Source organism: Aricia agestis, chromosome 15, assembly GCF_905147365.1.
Source record: "Aricia agestis chromosome 15, ilAriAges1.1, whole genome shotgun sequence".
NCBI lineage: Eukaryota > Metazoa > Arthropoda > Insecta > Lepidoptera > Lycaenidae > Aricia > Aricia agestis.
The window spans coordinates 14453277-14472186 of record NC_056420.1 but is presented as its reverse complement, the minus strand read 5'-3'; the positions used below and the strand labels follow the sequence as shown (position 1 = coordinate 14472186).

General features: G+C 36.8%; 1 protein-coding gene across 1 annotated transcript; it reads right to left on the bottom strand.

Annotated features, from left to right (window-relative positions):
• Positions 1–425: 425 nt before the first annotated feature.
• On the bottom strand, positions 426–18910 carry LOC121734483 (serine protease snake-like; the record flags this gene model as incomplete). Its single annotated transcript, XM_042125095.1, has 4 exons — positions 426–473; positions 956–1156; positions 5020–5117; positions 18781–18910. Coding segments are annotated over 4 exons (477 nt in total), but the record flags the coding sequence as incomplete, so codon positions are not given.

Here is an 18910-nt window from a genome sequence, read left to right as displayed (position 1 = left end):
TTTTGGTGTTTGGCGTGAAAGCGAGACTGACAGACAGACAGACAGACAGAGATACTTTCGCATTTATAATATTAGTATAGATTATGTGCACACTGCACAGCTGTTTTTGGGTATTTTGATTAATTAAGGGCCGCGCTACACCGGAATGGCAGCGGCGAGGCGAGCACTTTCAGCGCTGCCATTCCGGTGTAGCGCGGCCCTAAGAGGGGTACCACTTACCAGGGTTTTAAATTTTTTTTAAATTTGACACAAATTTTGTTGACACCGCGCGCTATGAACTAAAGTCCACGCGGACGAAGTCGCGGGCAACAGCTAGTTACAAAATAAGTTAAAGGCTTGGCTTGAATGTGATCTGAAAACTTTTTACGACAGAAGTATTGGCTCCTTTTACATTTTTAAATGTTTTAGTGAGATTAACTTTATGGTTAGAACCATAAGAAGTTAGTTATTAAGACCTTTATATCAACAACATTCTGGCAATAAAAACATTTGATTGATTACAAACGATACTCTTTCAGATATGGCATCATTGAAATTCCGGTATCTTATTATGTCGGTTGCTAAGCTAATTCCCCCCCCCCATTTCTACATTTCTACCCCATTGAGGTACAAACGATTTTTTTTGCGGTACAATCGGGTACATTGTACCTGGAACAATCGAATGACATCTGTAAAAAGCATTTACCTTGAACTCGGTTGCTAACTGCACATAGGTAGACTATAAGTACTATCAGAGAAGTTGAAAGGTACGCTTATACAGGCAACTAAAATTGCTCCACTCCAGTCTTGATAGTGCTTAAGCAGATGGCGGCGCAATTTAGTAGCTTTATGTCAAACCAAGCGAATACTCCTGTCAACTAATAGTGAATTGACATAGCCCAACCAAATGATGTAGGCCTGCCTATGAATCAATTTCGATGGTACCTAATACGGAAAAATAAAAAATAAACCTTACATTAGTGGGATCGAGATCTTCCACTCCAAACAAGACAACGCGCGGTCTGACTAACACTCTGGTAGAATTTTCACCAATCAATAAAGCAATTTGGGTGCAGTGTCCAGCCGTCAGCACGAACTTCTCACTGATGAGTGTGCTGCCACACATGAACTGGTACGGCTTGGCCGTATCGTCATCTATCTCCCAGCCAACGACTCCCTGCCAGAGAAATGAGGATGCTAGAAATGTTATGTGCCACCAGGCCTTACGCCTCCATTCTTGGTCTAGAGGTTTAGAACATGGCTTTTGAATTGACGTGGCTTCTATTCCCGCGTTGGAAACATGTTATTTCAAAGTTTGGCTAGGACAATGCAGGCCTGCAAAAAGTCGGTCCAGATCTCTCGCCAGTCGTGTCGGTCTTCCGTTCACTGGGTTGTGAGAGTAAATTAATAGACAGCGCTCTTGTGTAAAGCGCACACACTTGGGCACTATAAAAATTACTCCTGCGTACCTCCTGGTTTCAATGAAACCGGCTACCCTCACCGAAACCGGTGTGGGGGTATTATAATTTGTAGCCTTAGGGTCCCCGCAGACTTACAATTTTAAGTTGGCCGACTATCGTAAAAACCACAGAGATAGATCAAGATAGAAGCGCCATGTCGCTCGTGTTCATAAAATTGTAGCGACATGGCGCTTCTATCTTGATCTATTTCTGTGGTTTGTACGATAGTCGGCCAACTTAAAATTGTAAGTCTGCGGGGACCCTTAGGGCCAACCCACACGTACCACAACCACAAGACAACCGCAACCACACAAAATGCAAACACACGACGTGGTCGGGCGTATATTTCGTATTGAAAATGAAGTGGACCATTGACACGTACCACATTTTGCAGTCGTTGTCGACCACTTCTAAAATACAGACCACATCGCAACGTCATTTTGTCGGTACCACAACGCAACCACAAAATGCTGCAGCGACACCGTTCTCACGTAACCACAGCTCGACGACATTTTGTCGTTGCGATGTCGTGTGGTTGTGGTACGTGTGGGTTGGCACTTAGGGTCTATGATCTATCGTATCAGATAGGCATATTATCGTAATACATGACAGCTATAAATATCCAAATAGCCTTTAAAGAGAGATATCCAAATGGCTGCTAAAACATTGTTTCTATTCTACTTTCTTTTGTTTCTTTTATTTCTCACTCTCATGCGTCAGAGGCCGGAGGCAGAGCCAATGTAATATTTCAATAACATAAGAGTTAGGTATATAATATTTTGACTTTCGCATTTTACTATCATTAGTGATAGTAAAATTATATTTGAGTAATTAATTTTTCTGACATCATCCCGACATTGTAATTTTATTATTATTTATACTAATTATGATTAGCGTAGTGATTAGCACTTAAATGAATACTACCGTATGTTGTAATTCTTTTAGTTAGGTAAATAAATAAAACAAATAAAACAAATAAAATAAAAAAATTAAAAAAATTAAATATTTTATTTTATTATTTTCGTTAGGTAAATATTGCCCATGTTCAATTTCACGCCATCTGTATGGCAGAACGTACTGCAAGAATAATATATTAATTTACAGTGCTCCAAAAGTGATAATGCCTATGCGCATTATCACTTTTGGAGCACAATTTTCGTCATTGTTCGGCAAAGATCGTTTTTCCCGCGCGTCGGCAGAAACCTTTTATTTCGCATGTCCAAATAATGTAATGCCATGGCAACGTCAACTGTTCACGACTTGACCGTAACCAATTTCATTTGGGGCTCTTACGTTTCATAAATTCGGGTGTTTCCGTGACTACGACAATTTAGCGAAGATTTGTATGCGCATTATTAGTTTGGGAGTACTGTAAATGTTAAGACCTTTGTAACACTACATTCTTACAACAAAAATATTATAATAAATTCTATTACGTGACATAATATGACAGCAGTTTGACACGATAGACCCTAAAGGTACGCTTAAACGAGCAAATAAAATTGCTTTACTCCAGTCAATTCTCGTTAACTGTGACGTCACGACTACATCAAGCAATTTTTGGCAACAAGCAGCAACAAGCAGCAATATTGCGCAATACATTCATCAACTAGTTACTAGGCAATACTGTCATACACGAGCCCATCGGATATTCGTCAATTCGTATCGGCGACATTGACATGAAATATCTGGAGCAATATCGCCGAAATAATTGCCGCAATTTATTGAAATTGCTCCATATTGCTCCACTAATTGCTCCAGATCGGTAAATTCGTGTCGCCGGGCAATTATTGCCGCAATTGTTGCCCGTGTAAGCGCTTCTTAAGGTTACATAGCGGTACCTGGGGGCAAACAGAATTTAAATTTAGTTTGTTATTATTTTTAGCAATATTCCGCGAAAAGTTTTCGCGGAATATTGCTAAAAATAATAACAAACTAAATTTTAACTATGGATTTCCGCAAAGTAACGCCTGATTCCATTAACTATGGCAAACAGAATTTCAAACACTCTCATTGTTGACATTTACTGCGTAAGTACTAATTAAGGGGCTCATACACCTACCCAGTAAAGTGAGCCGCTGTCTTTTCACTCTACTAAAAAGGTGTAATCGAGACCTAAGAGAGGCAAAAACGAGGTTCGAGCATACCTAGAGCTAAATTGTTAGCAGAAAACAAAAAAAAATAAGGCTAACCGATGTCGCCAGCTACAATATGAAATTAAGTCTACTAGAAATCGCCCAATGGTCGAAATTCAGCCTTAGTTTCAACGACATTAGGACTAATAATAATAGCTCCCACACCGGTTTCGGTAACGGTGGCCGGTTTCATTGAAACCAGGCCAGCTACGCAGGAGTAATTTTATAGTGCCCAAGTGTGTGCGCAGTACACAAGAGCACTTTCTATTCCTTTACTCTCATAACCCAGTGGGACGGACGACCGACACGACTGGCGAGAGATCAGGCGCAGGACCGACTTTTTACACGCCCATCCGACGCATGGATCATCTTACTTGTCAGACAATCAGGTGATCAGCCTGCATTATCCTAACCAAACTTGGAAATAGCATGTTTCCGACGCGGGAATCGAACCCACGACCTCCGAGTCAAGAGCCGCGCTCTATAACACTAGACCACGGAGGCGTTAGGACATTAGGACTACTACCTATATTTAAATATCACCGGGACAGCTAGTTTTGTAAAAAAATATTGACTTTATCATATTTTTCTTTCAAGTCTTGTCTCTGGGACTCAGCTGATCTCAGACTGGCCGTGTAAGCATTGTCTAATAGTATCTTCTGGTATCTTAGATTCAATAAAAAAAACTATAATTTTCAATTTGTTAACTTGTTGTCAACAGACTTCAACCATAAATAAAAGAGTACAATTCGTATGTATATTGTGGTTACATATTGTATAGGCTTGTCACTCAAAAATCTGTCATCTTTCCTAGAGTGTGTGTTGCAGTGTGTGTAATGTTTTATTTGTTAAAAAAATGTATATACAATAATATGTATATCTTCTATCTATATAATCTATATAATATCATATAAAACTCAAAGGTGACTAACTGACATGGTGATCTATCAACGCACAGCCCAAACCACTGGACAGATCGGGCTGAAATTTGGCATGCAGGTAAATGATATGACGTAGGCATACGCTAAGAAAGGATTTTAATAAATTCCAACCCTAAGGGGTTAAAATAGGGGATGAAAATTTGTATTTAATAATACTTCTTAACGCGAGCGAAGCCGCGGGCAAAAGTCGTACCATATAAACTATAACTGTGCAAAATTTCATTCACCAACGTTTCCCCATTTTTCATCAAAAGGAATACAAAGTTTTTCTCACGCGTATTAATATATATATTATATAGATAACATGGCGGTACCCACATTTGACACTACAATCCTGCAACACGCTATCAAAGTTTTTAAGTGCGTCGGTATATATACGACAGGTGACAGCTGAAAGAAATCAACCTCTCTCGGTCGGAAGAAGAAGTTCTGGTCGGAAAGTCCTCCTTTGAGGCCTCCACGTATACGTCCAGAAGTTTATATACCTCTTGTTATAATACTCACCATAAACGGGAACTGGCCTTTTTGTGCGGGTTTACCTTTGTAGATTCGTCTTGGATCTTGATTGGAGAAAATAGTCTTCGTTATGTATTGTTCGCATTCTGAAAACGAGTGCCAACTAACTTTATTTCGAATAATAATGGCCAGTTGACAATAATTAGTTCAAGACAATTAAATTCTAATGTATAGAAAATTTGGCAAAATTAAAGTACAACTTTTATCTATCAGGATATGTAGGTTATAGAGTAAAGTTAAATTTTTTCTACCCTCCCCCCCCCCACCCCCCCTCCGGGGTGTGCGTCAATTTTAAACAAAAGCGATATCACTTATAGTTACAGCGCAATCAGTCACCAACACGAGTGTTTTTAATAATTTATTAATATTTTTTGCTAATCGTTTAGTTTTTTCAATAATTTCACAATTTACCGCCAAGATGTGTATGACAAAAGTGAAGAATAGTATATTTTATTTATAAAAAGGTATAATTTATTTTTAAACTCTTTTATTTACTGTTGCTATGCTATTTTTTAAATGTCTTTCGTGCGGCCATTCAGCGAAATATGAGCATTCGTACTCGTTAAACGGTGTTACTTTAAACACCATAGACTTTTTATATGTTTTCCAGTAATCTATAGGTATAGAACTATTCTCTGTAATATTTTTTTTCAAATTTTATGATTAGCAAAAAAATTTATAAATTATTAAAAACACTAGTTTTTGGTGACTGATTGCGCTGAAACTATAAGTGATATCGCTTTTGGTTAAGTATATGAGAGGCTTGTAGTAAATTTATCAAGGTTTATTTCGTTCATACATACTTTTTATGTATCGAGTACGGTTTCTTATTTAAGCCCCTGTGTTCCCAAAAACGGACGATTTTCAAGATTTAAAAGTGAGAGGAGACATAAAGAAATGGCTTGACAAAAATGTATTGGATAGTGAACTTTTTACTGCCGATTATACTAAGTACAGACGCGATCGTGAAACAACGGCTTCTTGTTCTAAATCACGCAGTGGTGTGCTTCTAGCTATATCGAAAAAATACGAATCCTGTCGGTTAGAACAATTTGAGAGTGAACATGAAGACCTCTGGATTAATGTAAAGCTAGGAAATAGTAATCTCTTGATTTGTGTACTGTACCTACCTCCCCCAGTCAATATTAATACTTTAAACGCAGTTCTTGACAACATAAGTATTAAATTACAGACTTATCAGGGAAATGTCATTGTGCTCGGAGACTTTAATTTAGGCTTCATTAACTGGACACTTGACACACACAACCCACCCCAATTGCAGCCCAGTAACTATAATAGCTCTCTCGGTTTCTCTTTAATAGATTTTATGTCCTTGAATGTCTTGTCCAACTTCAATAATACCAAAGTAACTAAATCTTGTGAACTGCTAAGCAAACTTGACCCCCATCACCTCCTAATAGAAATTGAATTAACGTTATAGCATTTTTTTGTATGTCAGACAGTAAGGATGGCGTTCGGAAGTATGCCATATTTTTATATTATTTTTTTATTATCTTTTGAGGTACATCGCTTTTCTGTAGGACGTGGGGTAATTTTAATCCTTCTTCTTTAAATTCTGAAAAAAATATGTGTTAGTTAAGGATCTAACACAGTGGAATTTACATTCCATTACACAATATCATGAATTTCACTCGATAGAAAAAAATCCCAAAGTTACCTCTTCTTTTAACGAAATTGCCATACTATGTCCAAATTATTTGGAATTTCCAGATAATTTTTGTACTGAATTAAAGACAAAGAATATAATATCTAGGGCGTTTCGTTTTTTTGACTCGATTTAATTGATGTATAAAAAAACGACGATCAAAAACCCACGAAAAACCTATAAAATTGCAGGCGCAAAGGTTCGACTGGTATGCTTTCAGTCACACACTTTGCGCCTGCAATTTACTATATTTTTATGTATAATGTTGTGGCGTCTCTGTCGCACCTATGAGCTTAATTCGTTTATAGTGTTGGCCGTACTTACTAGTGACATAATATTTTGTCATGCGTTTCCGACTCGATGGCTATGACTTTTACACCTCGGAACATATGGTATTATTATCTATGCTCGGAACGGCCTTTTGTCGTTTGTGGTACGTCAATATCTGGCAGGCGAGTGCGTTTCAGGTTTTTGGATTAGTGGGTTTGCTTTCTCCGTGGGGGGTGGTGTGGCGTCTCTGTCGCACCTATGAGCTTATTTTTAATTTATATTCATGATTGTTATTTAAATCTGATAATTTTGTTTGTAATCTATGACACTATTGCTTATATCTTATATCTTTAAACGAGCAATTCTTGTATATATATAAATATATAATTGGAATCTCGGAATCAGCTCCAACGATTTTCATGAAATTTAGTATATAGGGGGTTTCGGGGGCGATAAATCGATCTAGCTAGGAATCATTTTTAGAAAATGTCATTTATTAGTGTTTTATCGAATACCGAGCAAAGCTCGGTCAAACAGCTAGTTATATTTTAAGGCTGGAGAGGGAAAAAATTATTCGAAAGACAGTTGGTTGACAAATTGTTGAAAATTATTATGAAGGATTCAGCTAGATGTAGATTTTGTGAACACGCATTTTTAAATATTATATTTTAGTGAGCTTTGAAGATGTGGTAGTTTCATTCCTAAATATCTGCCTATCATTTCAACGATCTCCAAAATGTCACTTTTAAGCCCGGCCGCAAATTGTCCGAATTCTGATCAGAAACAGTTGAATTTCGCCGGACCGCCACCCCGCACACTATCCGAAATATCCTTCCGGCGAGTTCGAGCTCACTCGGCTCAGTACAAAATGTAAGAGACAGCGCGGACGTTCAACTGTTTCTGATCAGAAATTTCGGACAATGTGCGGCCGGGCTTAATCTTGAAAATCATCCGTTTCTGGGAATACAGGGCCTTAAGTGGAAAATACCACGTTTCGGTTCACATATTCGCGGGCGCGGGGGGGGGAGAGTAGGAAAATATTTAACTTTACTCTATAACCTACATATCCTGATAGATAAAAGTCGTACTTTAATTTTGCCAAATTTTCAGCTAATGAGTGTATGAAAAGCACTGATCTCCATTATACAAGTACGCTGGATCTATGATACCCACTTTTTTTTTGTGCCATTTGAAGCGGAATCAGCGCCCCCATTATTAGGACCGAGAACTAAATTTGACGTAACCATTGGTAACCATGTTTTACGCGATTAAGTTATATATATATATATATATATATATATATATATATATATATATATATATATATATATATATATATATATATATATATATATATATATATATATATATATATATATATATATATATATATATATATATATATATATATATATATATATATATATATATATATATAAGTGGTGGTAGTTCATAGTTAAACTATGAAAGGGTGTATGTTATGTAAAACACGGTACAAAAAGGGATGTGGGGTTACATTTCACAAGGTAGTGATTTTAACAGCTCATTTCTACGATATTAAACTTTTATTGATAATATAGGCACTTAAAAATGTGGCACTAATCTTATTATACCGTATTCACCACATATTTACCTTTGTTTTACCGATTTTTGATAAACAATAAAATTCAATAGTGCTGGAGTTTTCTGTCGATAAAACTTATCGATATCTATAATAATTGTATTGAAATCTCCGATAACCGATTTTTATTATCAAATACATATTATGGCTCTTAAAATAATTGCAAGGTTTCCGTCTGACGAAGGAAGACTGGAATTATGGTTGAAAAAAATTAAAAAGCCTGGTTGGCGTCCGAAAGTTGCTACTACCGCTTGCCGTTACTATTTGAAGTGTACAAACGTTCTCTGTGAAAATACAAAAATACAAAACTAACATTTGATCGTGATTATGTTTGGAAAATTTATTTCAGCGTCTACTCTTTCTTGACAGACTGTAACTGTGTAACGGTAACTAATAAAATATAATGTTAAAGTATCGCACATATATTTTTATTATTTATAAATACCTTACCTACTCCACCCCAATAAAAAAATGTATTCAAACGTTCCATATTTATTTATGGATCACATTATCCAATTAGTTAATTTCCCTCGCACTTCTGCAATCAGCGCCAAAATGGCGAAAATCAAATGAGATAAAGTAAATCGATAAAAATTTGCTTGCTAGATCCATAAATAAATAGGGAACTTTTATATTATTACTAGACTTTCCGCGCGGCTTCTCCCACGTAAATATCTAATTACACAGACAAATTGGTCCACAAAAAATCCTACTAATATTATAAAGGCGAAAGTTTGTTTGGATGTATAGATGTTTGGATGTGTGGATGTGTGGATGTATGGATGTTTGTTACTCTTTCACGCAAAAACTACTGAACGGATTTTAATGAAACTTTATAATAATATAGGTTATACATCAGAATAACACACAGGCTACAATTTTAACCGACTTTCAAAATGGGGGAGGTGTTATGTTCGTTTTCTTATGTTCAACGATTACTCCGCCGTTTGTTAATCGATTTTCAAAATTTTTCTTTTGGTATGTAGGGTATCATCCCAATTTGGTATTATATTCACAAAAGTGGTGATCTGATAAAGGATCCATAAGTAATCGAGGGAACTCCTCAAAATTTATGGGGAAACATGTGGTGACTTCGGTTTCGTGAGAAGTATTCTAAGCATATGCTACAAACAAGTAAGATTTTGCACCGAGGTATACCTGGTATACCGTGGTTCGGAAGGTGCTGAGAGAACTCCTGATTTTTTTTTAGTTATTAGTTTTTAGTTTTTCGTAGTGCTAACTGCTAAAAATAAATGGATTATAGATAGGTACTGCTACTTCACATTATCTACGTATGAAATCGTTGTTAATTTATTACGCCTATCTAAATTACGGGGAGGAAGTCTGTAATCTTTAATACAAATATGTAGCGTTTGTATTATTCAATTTAATATTTTTGTCCTAATGGTCGACATTATCTGAATCTGGAAACATTTCATCGATAATAGAAAAGACAGTTGTACATCACTAGTATTAGTTCCAAATACTCCCACTACTGCTATCAGCGCCAATATGGCGACATGGTGGCGACTTTCAAACGTCATTTTTACGTCAAATTTAGTTCCTATCCCTAATAATGGGGGAGCTGATTCCGCTTCAAATAGGCACAAAAAATAGCTGTCATTTCAAAGGGTATCATCAGTCCAGCGTACTTGTATAATGGAGGTAAGTGATGAAAAGTGATATCTATATCCCCCGTCTCAATGTTAGTTGCTAAACTCCGCCGAAAAGGCTGGACCGATTTAATGTACCATCGAGGAAATTGATCCCTAGGCAGTTGACAGACCAACGTCATATTTTGGTCGGATCATGTCAATTTTATTTTAATTGTGATTTGTCAGCTGGGTTTGACATAGCGCGACCAAACTACGTAGGTCCCCCATCTGCCTAGGAATCAACTTCTCTCATAGTACCATCGAGGAAATTGATTCCTAGGCGGTTGACAGAAGTCAGAACAACGACATTTGGTCGAATCATGTCCAAATGACGTTGACGTGATCTGACTGCTGGTAGAGTAAGAGCCAGACCTTCCTTCGTTTTGTAAAGCTGAAAGTTTACCTGTTTGTGGCCTTTACAGAGGTAAGGATGACCAGCAACTACCGGGTTGCGGTCGCGGTTACTTTAGGAGGTATTCCAGTTGTGAAGGTCTACCTGATCTTTCCAAAGGAGTAAAGCTCAATTTCATAGCTTATTATATTCTTCGTTGTACGTAGAGGAATCTCGTCTTCCAGTGCGTAACATTTTTGACAGCTACCAGACATCCTTTAACTTTCTTAAAGTATTATACTCGATTTACACTCGCGCGCGAACCACGAGGCGAGCCGCGAGACGCGCCGCGAGCACTGAATGTAAACTCGAGCTCGCGGCTCGCAGGGCTCGCGTCGGGAGCGATTTCCAAAGGAGCTCGAGGGGGACGCGAGCTTTGTGTTTACACCAGGGATGTTGCGAATATTCGCATCCGCATCCGTAAATGCGGAGCATCCGCGCAAATTTGGACATGTGCATCTGCATCCGCATCCGCATTAAATCAATGCGGATTTTCATGCGGATGCGGATGTCATACGAGTTGCGACAAGAAAGAAAAGGGGCGGGTTTCATTTACGACGCTCTGCGTAAGTCGTAACCGCCTTAATCGGAAAAACGGCAATTTTAATAATTTTTAATACTAGAGCTAGACATTCCGCGTGGCTTCGCCCGTGTGAGTTAGATATTTCACAAACAAATTATTACACAAGAAATAGCCTATGATCCTTCACGTGGTCTACTTCTTATCTGTGCCAAATAACAGAAAAAATGCTCCAGTAGTTCGTGAGATAAGCCCTTTCAAATAATTTCCCCCGTTTTTTTCCACGCTCTTATTACTCTTAGCGTGATAAAATATAGCCTAAGCCTTCCTCGATAAATGGGCTAATTAACACTGAAATAATTTTTTAAATCGGACCAATAGTTCCTGTGATTAGCGCGTTAAAATAAGCCCTTTCAAATAATTTCCCATAGTTAATAAAATCAGGCGTTACTTTGCGGAAATCCATAGCTTAAAATTAATTTTATTATTTTTAGCAATATTCCGCAAAAACTTCGAGTATTAATTTAAAAAATCGTGAAGTTAAAAAATAGGGGAATTTATTTCATTTAATTTTCATTTCCAAATAATTATTTTTGTGTTACAAAATATGTAACATCCACCTAGTATGGGTCCCAGGCCACAGTAACGTCCCCGGCAATGAAACCGCTGACGAACTGGCTAGGCTAGGGGCTGAGAGATTCATATATGACCCAGAACCGGTCTGTGGTATATCTCCCAGTACCACAAAGCAAGTGCTCAAGAAATGGGGTCACAGACTAAGCAGGAGGCAATGGGCTGAGACCCCTGGCCTTGAACACTCCAAGGCACTAATCTCTGACTTCGACAAGAAACTATCAAAATTAGTGCTCGCCTTGGGTAGGAACTAATTAAGAATCCTTACCAGAAGCCTAACTAGGCACTGCAAGCTCAACGAACCAATTAAGAATCCTTACCAGAAGCCTAAATGGGCACTGCAAGTTCAACAAACACCTAAACAGAATGGATATTTGTAGCATAACGACTTGTAGATTCTGTGATGAGGAGGATGAAACTATTCACTTTTTCTTCGACTGTCCTGCTCTACTACAGAGCAGGAACAGACACCTTGGTCGCCACGAATACTCATCCACAGAGGAAATTTGTGGCACCAACCCCAACCATATCGTTCGATTTATGAGCAATATTGGGTTGGGGATGATACTCTAGTACCAAGGAGTCACAATAGATCCTTATGGGTCACAGTGACGTCAGGGCTACAGCGACCTGCCTTCTAAAAAAAATCACAAATGTATGATAATTGATAAAACAAATTAGTAGCACATAATATATAAATAAAAATGATATTCATACTTTTTCATTGTTTTAATTCTTCAGTTACCTTAATATATATAAATTCTTCATTTATCTTAATATGTTGTTTATCGTAAATGAACTCTTCCTAAACGGCTAGACCGATTGTGATGATTTTTTTTAATGTTTTATTTAATAGGTTCGAGAATGTTGTAGATTCACAATACGGTTTAAAAAAAACTGAGGATAATTAGGAAAATTAAGAATTCCTTACCACCGTATAGAATTATGTCATTACTCATTAGTCATTACGCTATTGACAATTTAAACTTCATAGATATGAGTTATGATTATGACGGGACGTAGTCCGTCGGGCCCGCTAGTATAGTATATTTATATTTTATATTGGATCCGAAACATCCGCATCCGCATCCGAATCCACGGATGTCAGCTTCTTAAAATCCGCATCCGCATTCACATCCGCGGATGTGAAAAAATCGGCATCCGCAACATCCCTGGTTTACACTCGCGCTTCGACGCGAGACGCGCCGCGAGCCGAGCCACGAGACGCGAGTATAAATCTCGTATTAGACTTTGAGCCTGTCTAGCAGTAAGCAACTGCTAAAAATGTCCGGCACTGAAAGACGAGATTTCGCCACTTACGCGAGAAATATAAGTTATGAAATTGAGCTTTACTCCTTCTGGATGGTCAGGTAGATCAGAAGTGGATACCTCCCAAAGTATCCGCAACCGAAACTCCACAGTTGCTGGTCGTCCTTACCTCTGTAAAGGCCACAAACAGGTAAACTTTCAGATTTAGGAAACGTAGGAAGGTCTGGCCATCGCAAGCTCTTAGTCCATAGGTTTGATATAACGCGAACAAACTACGTAGGTCCCCCATTTACCTAGGAATAAACTTATATAATAACTGATTACATTTTGCCTGCTTACTCAGTGGGTCTGAAAACCGCGGCATTAGGGTTGTTACATATTGGAATATATTATAATAAGTTGGCTGTTGGGAGCGACATTCTGCACTCTACGTGCTGGCCCAACGTGTACACCAGTACACTGTACACTGTACAGCCCACCTGAGAATCGATCAGCATAATATATTTTTCATTCTCGAAATAACGTTGTGCAGCGTACTAAACGCCGCACAGTTCTGAATCACACTATCGCAGTTTTTAGGGTTCCGTACCCAAAGGGTAAAAACGTAACCCTATTACTAAGACTTCGTCTTTCCGTCTTTGTCTGTCCGTCCGTCCGTCCGTCCGTCCGTCCGTCCGTCCGTCCGTCCGTCCTTCCGTCCGTATGTCTCCAGACTGTAACTCAAGAACGGTTAGCTAGAGAGTTAAAATTTTCACAGATTATGTATTTCTATTGCCGCTATAACAACAAATACTAAAAACAAAAAAAATTAATATTTAAGGGAGGCTCCCATACAACAAACGTGATTTTTTTGGTCTTTTTTGCTCTATATAAATAATGGCAACAGGTAGGTACTTACTTGAATTTTTCTCAAAGTATTTAGTTATTTGTGTAATATAATATTTAATAATGATATTAAAATAAAATAAAAAAATTAAGGGGAGTTTTTTGTATGGGAGCCCATATAAAAAACACAATTTTAGCCTAATTTTGCTCTATAATGGTACGGAACCCTTCGTGCGCGAGTCTGACTCGCACTTGGCCGATTTTATTTGAGATTGGCGTGATATATAAACAACATTTGAAATGATAGTGGGCTTAAGCATATTCCCACAACGTACATAATAATATGGCAAAACGAATCTGCTAGCTAGTCTTTCTCTAATAAGTATAATATAAAATGTTCGGGTCACAGTGTTCTTCTCCAAAAGAGCTCAACCGATTTTATTGAAATTTTTTATGTACATTCGTTTGGCCTGAGAATAGGTTTTTATCTACTTTTTTAACAACGTTTGCCGGGTCAGCTAGTATCATTTAAAATAACATAAATTATAACTTACTGAGTTCACTTATCCTTTGAAATTGTCCCTGCAAAAAATATCTACTCTAATTTTGCTATTTCGTTCTAGACTGTTATATTTCCGGTCACGCACTCTATTACTAATTTTATAATTGGACTTGAATCTCACTCATTCACTCACTCGCTCACTCACTCACTTACTTGTCACAAGCATAAATTATTATTAATGTTTTTATTGTAAGGAAATAACAAAATATCCTAACGCATAGAATAGAAGATACCTTATCTTCAAATACGATTGGGTCACCTGTAAAAAAAACAATAATCATTGCATAAAATTGTTAACGCATGTTCAAATTATATATTTAAATTGTTATAATATTGACTATTGTACGTAACATTCAGAATGAAATGCTTAAGCATTTCATTCTGAATCTTTTGGACCAATTTTGATGTATTTTAGCATGGTTTTTCCAGTTTAAAACATGGATCTATGAAAGCGGAATCGGGGTGGTGGTATAAAAATATAAAGGTTTCTTTTTATCTTGTAAGTATACCAACAGTGTTCTCGAGAGAAAGGAGCTGCGGGCATAAGTTAGATAATAACAAAAGCGAAATGTTCTCACTTTATACATGAGTTGTGTAACAGTTACCAGACAATGCAAATAGTTAATTGTTTAACACTTTTATACAATGCATTTATTTAAGAACTTTATTTATTATTATTTTATACACATCCATGATCCATGAACATTGAAAACATTTCGTCAGCGAGATTCAAGTTCGCGATCCCCGGCTTGAGCTACCACGCGCTCGTCCCCTGAGCCACAGAGGTCTAAATAATTTATCCATGTAAATATAATATTATTTAAAGTAAGCACTAGATAATATATTGATGTAAATCTTACCCGAGTTAGTATCTTTATCAGAAGGATAGTTTGAAGCTCTATCCTGCAATTAAACATTTATATTTATTCTATAGAACATAATCGTTTATAAAATTTAGCTTTTTAAAATATTATAAATATTTTTTATAACACTAATAAAAAAGGGAAATACTTACCTCAAATTCTTCGTTGAGTCCAGCTGCAGAAAATCACATTAAAAATTATTATAAACGCTTGTTTTTGAATTGATGAGAAAGTGTGTGATGATTATATATTATAAGTACTTATTTATTTATATTTATACTTATAAAAAAGATTATAAATTATACTTATAAAAAAGCGATTTAAGGAAAATTACTTTAAGTTTTAACCCGTTGTTTTCTGCCGTTAGTTCTATGTTTAAATGAAATAAGATGGCAACCTTCTAGACTAGGAGCGATGAAAAAAATGCTCGCTTTGTATTTTGTATTTTGTTAACATACAATAGTATAAGGAGGGGAAGTAAAGTTATCTTCATACAAAGGCACCGCGCGCGGCTTGTATGTGTGCGCCATAGTATCTATGCGTCGCCGCACCCACACTTAACAAAATCTAAAATCTCAACCTGTTTCTCAGTGCGCCAGTCGGGGCTAACCACAGACTACTTAGGGATACTACGGGGATAACACTGCTCGAGACTCGCATGTCACGGCTTTTCGGCGCCTCTGAATGAATCAAAAATGTCTGATAATCGCAGGACTATTGCTGTGTGTTTGAGTGTCTTAATAATTCATCAACGCAGCCGGCAGGTTTATTTTTATCTTTTTAGGGTTCCGTATCCAAAGGGTAAAAACGGGACCCTATTAAGTACTGAGACTTTGACTTTAAGCGGGGCTCCCATACAAAAAAAAAACACAATTTTTCTCTATTTTCACTCTATAACGGTAGGGAACCCTTCGTGCGCGAGTCCGACTCGCACTTGGTCAATTGTTAAATATTAAGAATGCTGCTCTGTATCTTGAATAAATTTCTATATTTGAAAGAAAACCATTGTTGAACTTTATTGACTAATAAAATTAATAACCCTGGGACAGTAGGCAATAATTATATCGCGGATTGGGCCGGACATAACCTACTTCCCCTCCTTATAGGTACTATGCACAATGCTATGCACAATGCTACACACTACTATTTGAAAATATCATCGGTATACCTATTGGTAACTCTTGAATGATAATCATTAATCACAAACTTTTTATGAGTTTGAAGCGATTTAATGCGTACTCACTTCTAAAGGTACCGTTCCGATCTTTGTACACAGCGTGGCCACAGCTAACCGCGACCGATAAAAATTTAAATAAAATGCCACTTTATAGACAGTACCTGGATGACCGAGCTTTGCTCGGTATAGCAAACACTCATTGACTTCGTGTAACTTAACAAAGCCATCTGCTGGAATAGCTTTGGCTGTTGTTGTGTTGTTAAAGCAATTAGTTGCTCTCAAAATAGTATTTTTATTCGCCAATAGATGTCAGGAAGAGTCATATTTTGCAGTTTATCGATTATCCATAAAACATGAAAAAAAAAAACATTTTCTAAAAATGATTCCTAGCTAGATCGATTTATCGCCCTCGAATACTCCCTTTATACTAAATTTCATGAAAATCGTTGGAGCCGATTCCGAGATTCCAATGATATATATATATATATATATATATATATATATATATATATATATATATATATATATATATATATATATATATATATACAAGAATTGCTCGTTTAAAGATATAAGATAAGGATAGGCTTCATTTTACTTTACGACACTAGCTTTCACGCTACAAGGGGCGGCAGCATGAGTCGCTACCCAAAATGTTCGTAGAAAATGATACCTATACTGCCGTGCAGACACTAAAGCGCAGTAAGGCGTATTTTTGTGATTTTCCGTTTTTGATATATTCTAAATCTACATTTTTTTCTCTTTATTTCTGAATTACTCACATTATCCTACGTTAAATGGAAGTATTTTATTTTTAATCATAAAGTTTTTTGAAAATGCAGTAACTACCCCATTTTACCGCCAAATAGACATTATTGCTATATAAATCGCAGTAAAATCACTTGCTGCAAGCATTTTTTTATGATTTTAGATTAAAACGCAGTAAATACAAATAAAATACAGTTTTTTAAATAGTTTCGTATACGCACACAGTCACGTGAAAACCTAATTAGAACGCAGTATATGTTAACTCCATACAAACAGTTTTTACTGCATTTAATCAGTACTAGTGATTACTAATTAAAATGCAGTAAATTCAGGTATAATACTGCATTTTAAAAAGTGAATTGCTATATTGATATAATCTATACTACTTACTAAAATGCAGTATTTGCATAGTATTCTTTGAAAGAGTTGTATGTATGCAATTCGTACAACTATCTTTTACAAAAAGAAATAAGTACTTGCAGGCTATTATAAATCGTATTTTAATATTCAATTATAATGATTATTACTGCATGGTGAGGTCAATATTAGATGTTACTATATCAACAATGGTTAAAATGACGCCATATTAATTAACGATTCAGATTTTTTAATAAATTAGCTTAGAAACGAAGTTCAAATGAAAAACGCATCCTATTTGATTATTAAAAATAAAATTTTCATAATTAAATTATTATGCTGTTTCATTTGTATGCACTACTTCTTTTATGTTCCAGAACACAAGACTAACTAAAGTGCAGGAATGCACTTTTTTTACGGCGTTTTAATATGTAATTCTCGGTTTTTCTCTGTGCAGTAAAGGGGCCCCAAAAATATTAATGCCTGTAATAAATTATTTATGGGGTTTTTAGGGCATTCTTTAGGTCTAGGATTAAGTTTACGTTATTCCCTTTGAGATAAAGTTGACAAAGAATAAAACAAAATATACATTTTAATATATTTTTTTACGTTTTTAAACTTTAAATGCGTTTTTCTCCGAATCATGATTTTGCACTTACTGCGCTTTAGTGTCTGCACGGCAGAATAGTCTATGTCATAAAGTGGCATTTTATTTGAACTTTTGTTAGTTGCGGCTAGCCGCGTCAAAGATCGGAAAGTCACCTTGCCTGGTGTAACCAGTAAGTTGCCGTATATAATCCGGACGGTTTTCCTACCCAAAGTAGCAGCTGCCTTACTTCCGACAGAATCATAATCGAATCAGCTCAATCTCAACGGCTTTTCCCACTCCTGACAGCTATACTAGCGCACGATCGTGCTGCGGCTCAATTTGTAACTAATCTGACTCGTAAATCAAAATCGTATCAGTAGGCCTACTATGAAACCGTTTTGAGACTCAAACAATCGGACGAGAATACCGCATCCCGCTCTAACAACGTCATTTCACGTTTGTTAGAGTAGAACGCGGCATTCTCGTTCGATTGTTTGAGTCTCAAAAAGGTTTCGTGGTACGGCCTCAGTTTCGGGGGTAGCACTGCAGGTATAAATATTTAGGCCTCATTATTATTACTTACCATCGAAAACAACTCTCTGTATCCAGACGACGTACTCCGACACGCGAGTGTAGACGCCGGGGTCGGACGAGCCACATTGACCTAACGACGTGACACCGACTACCGAAGGGAAGATCTTCCCATCGGCACG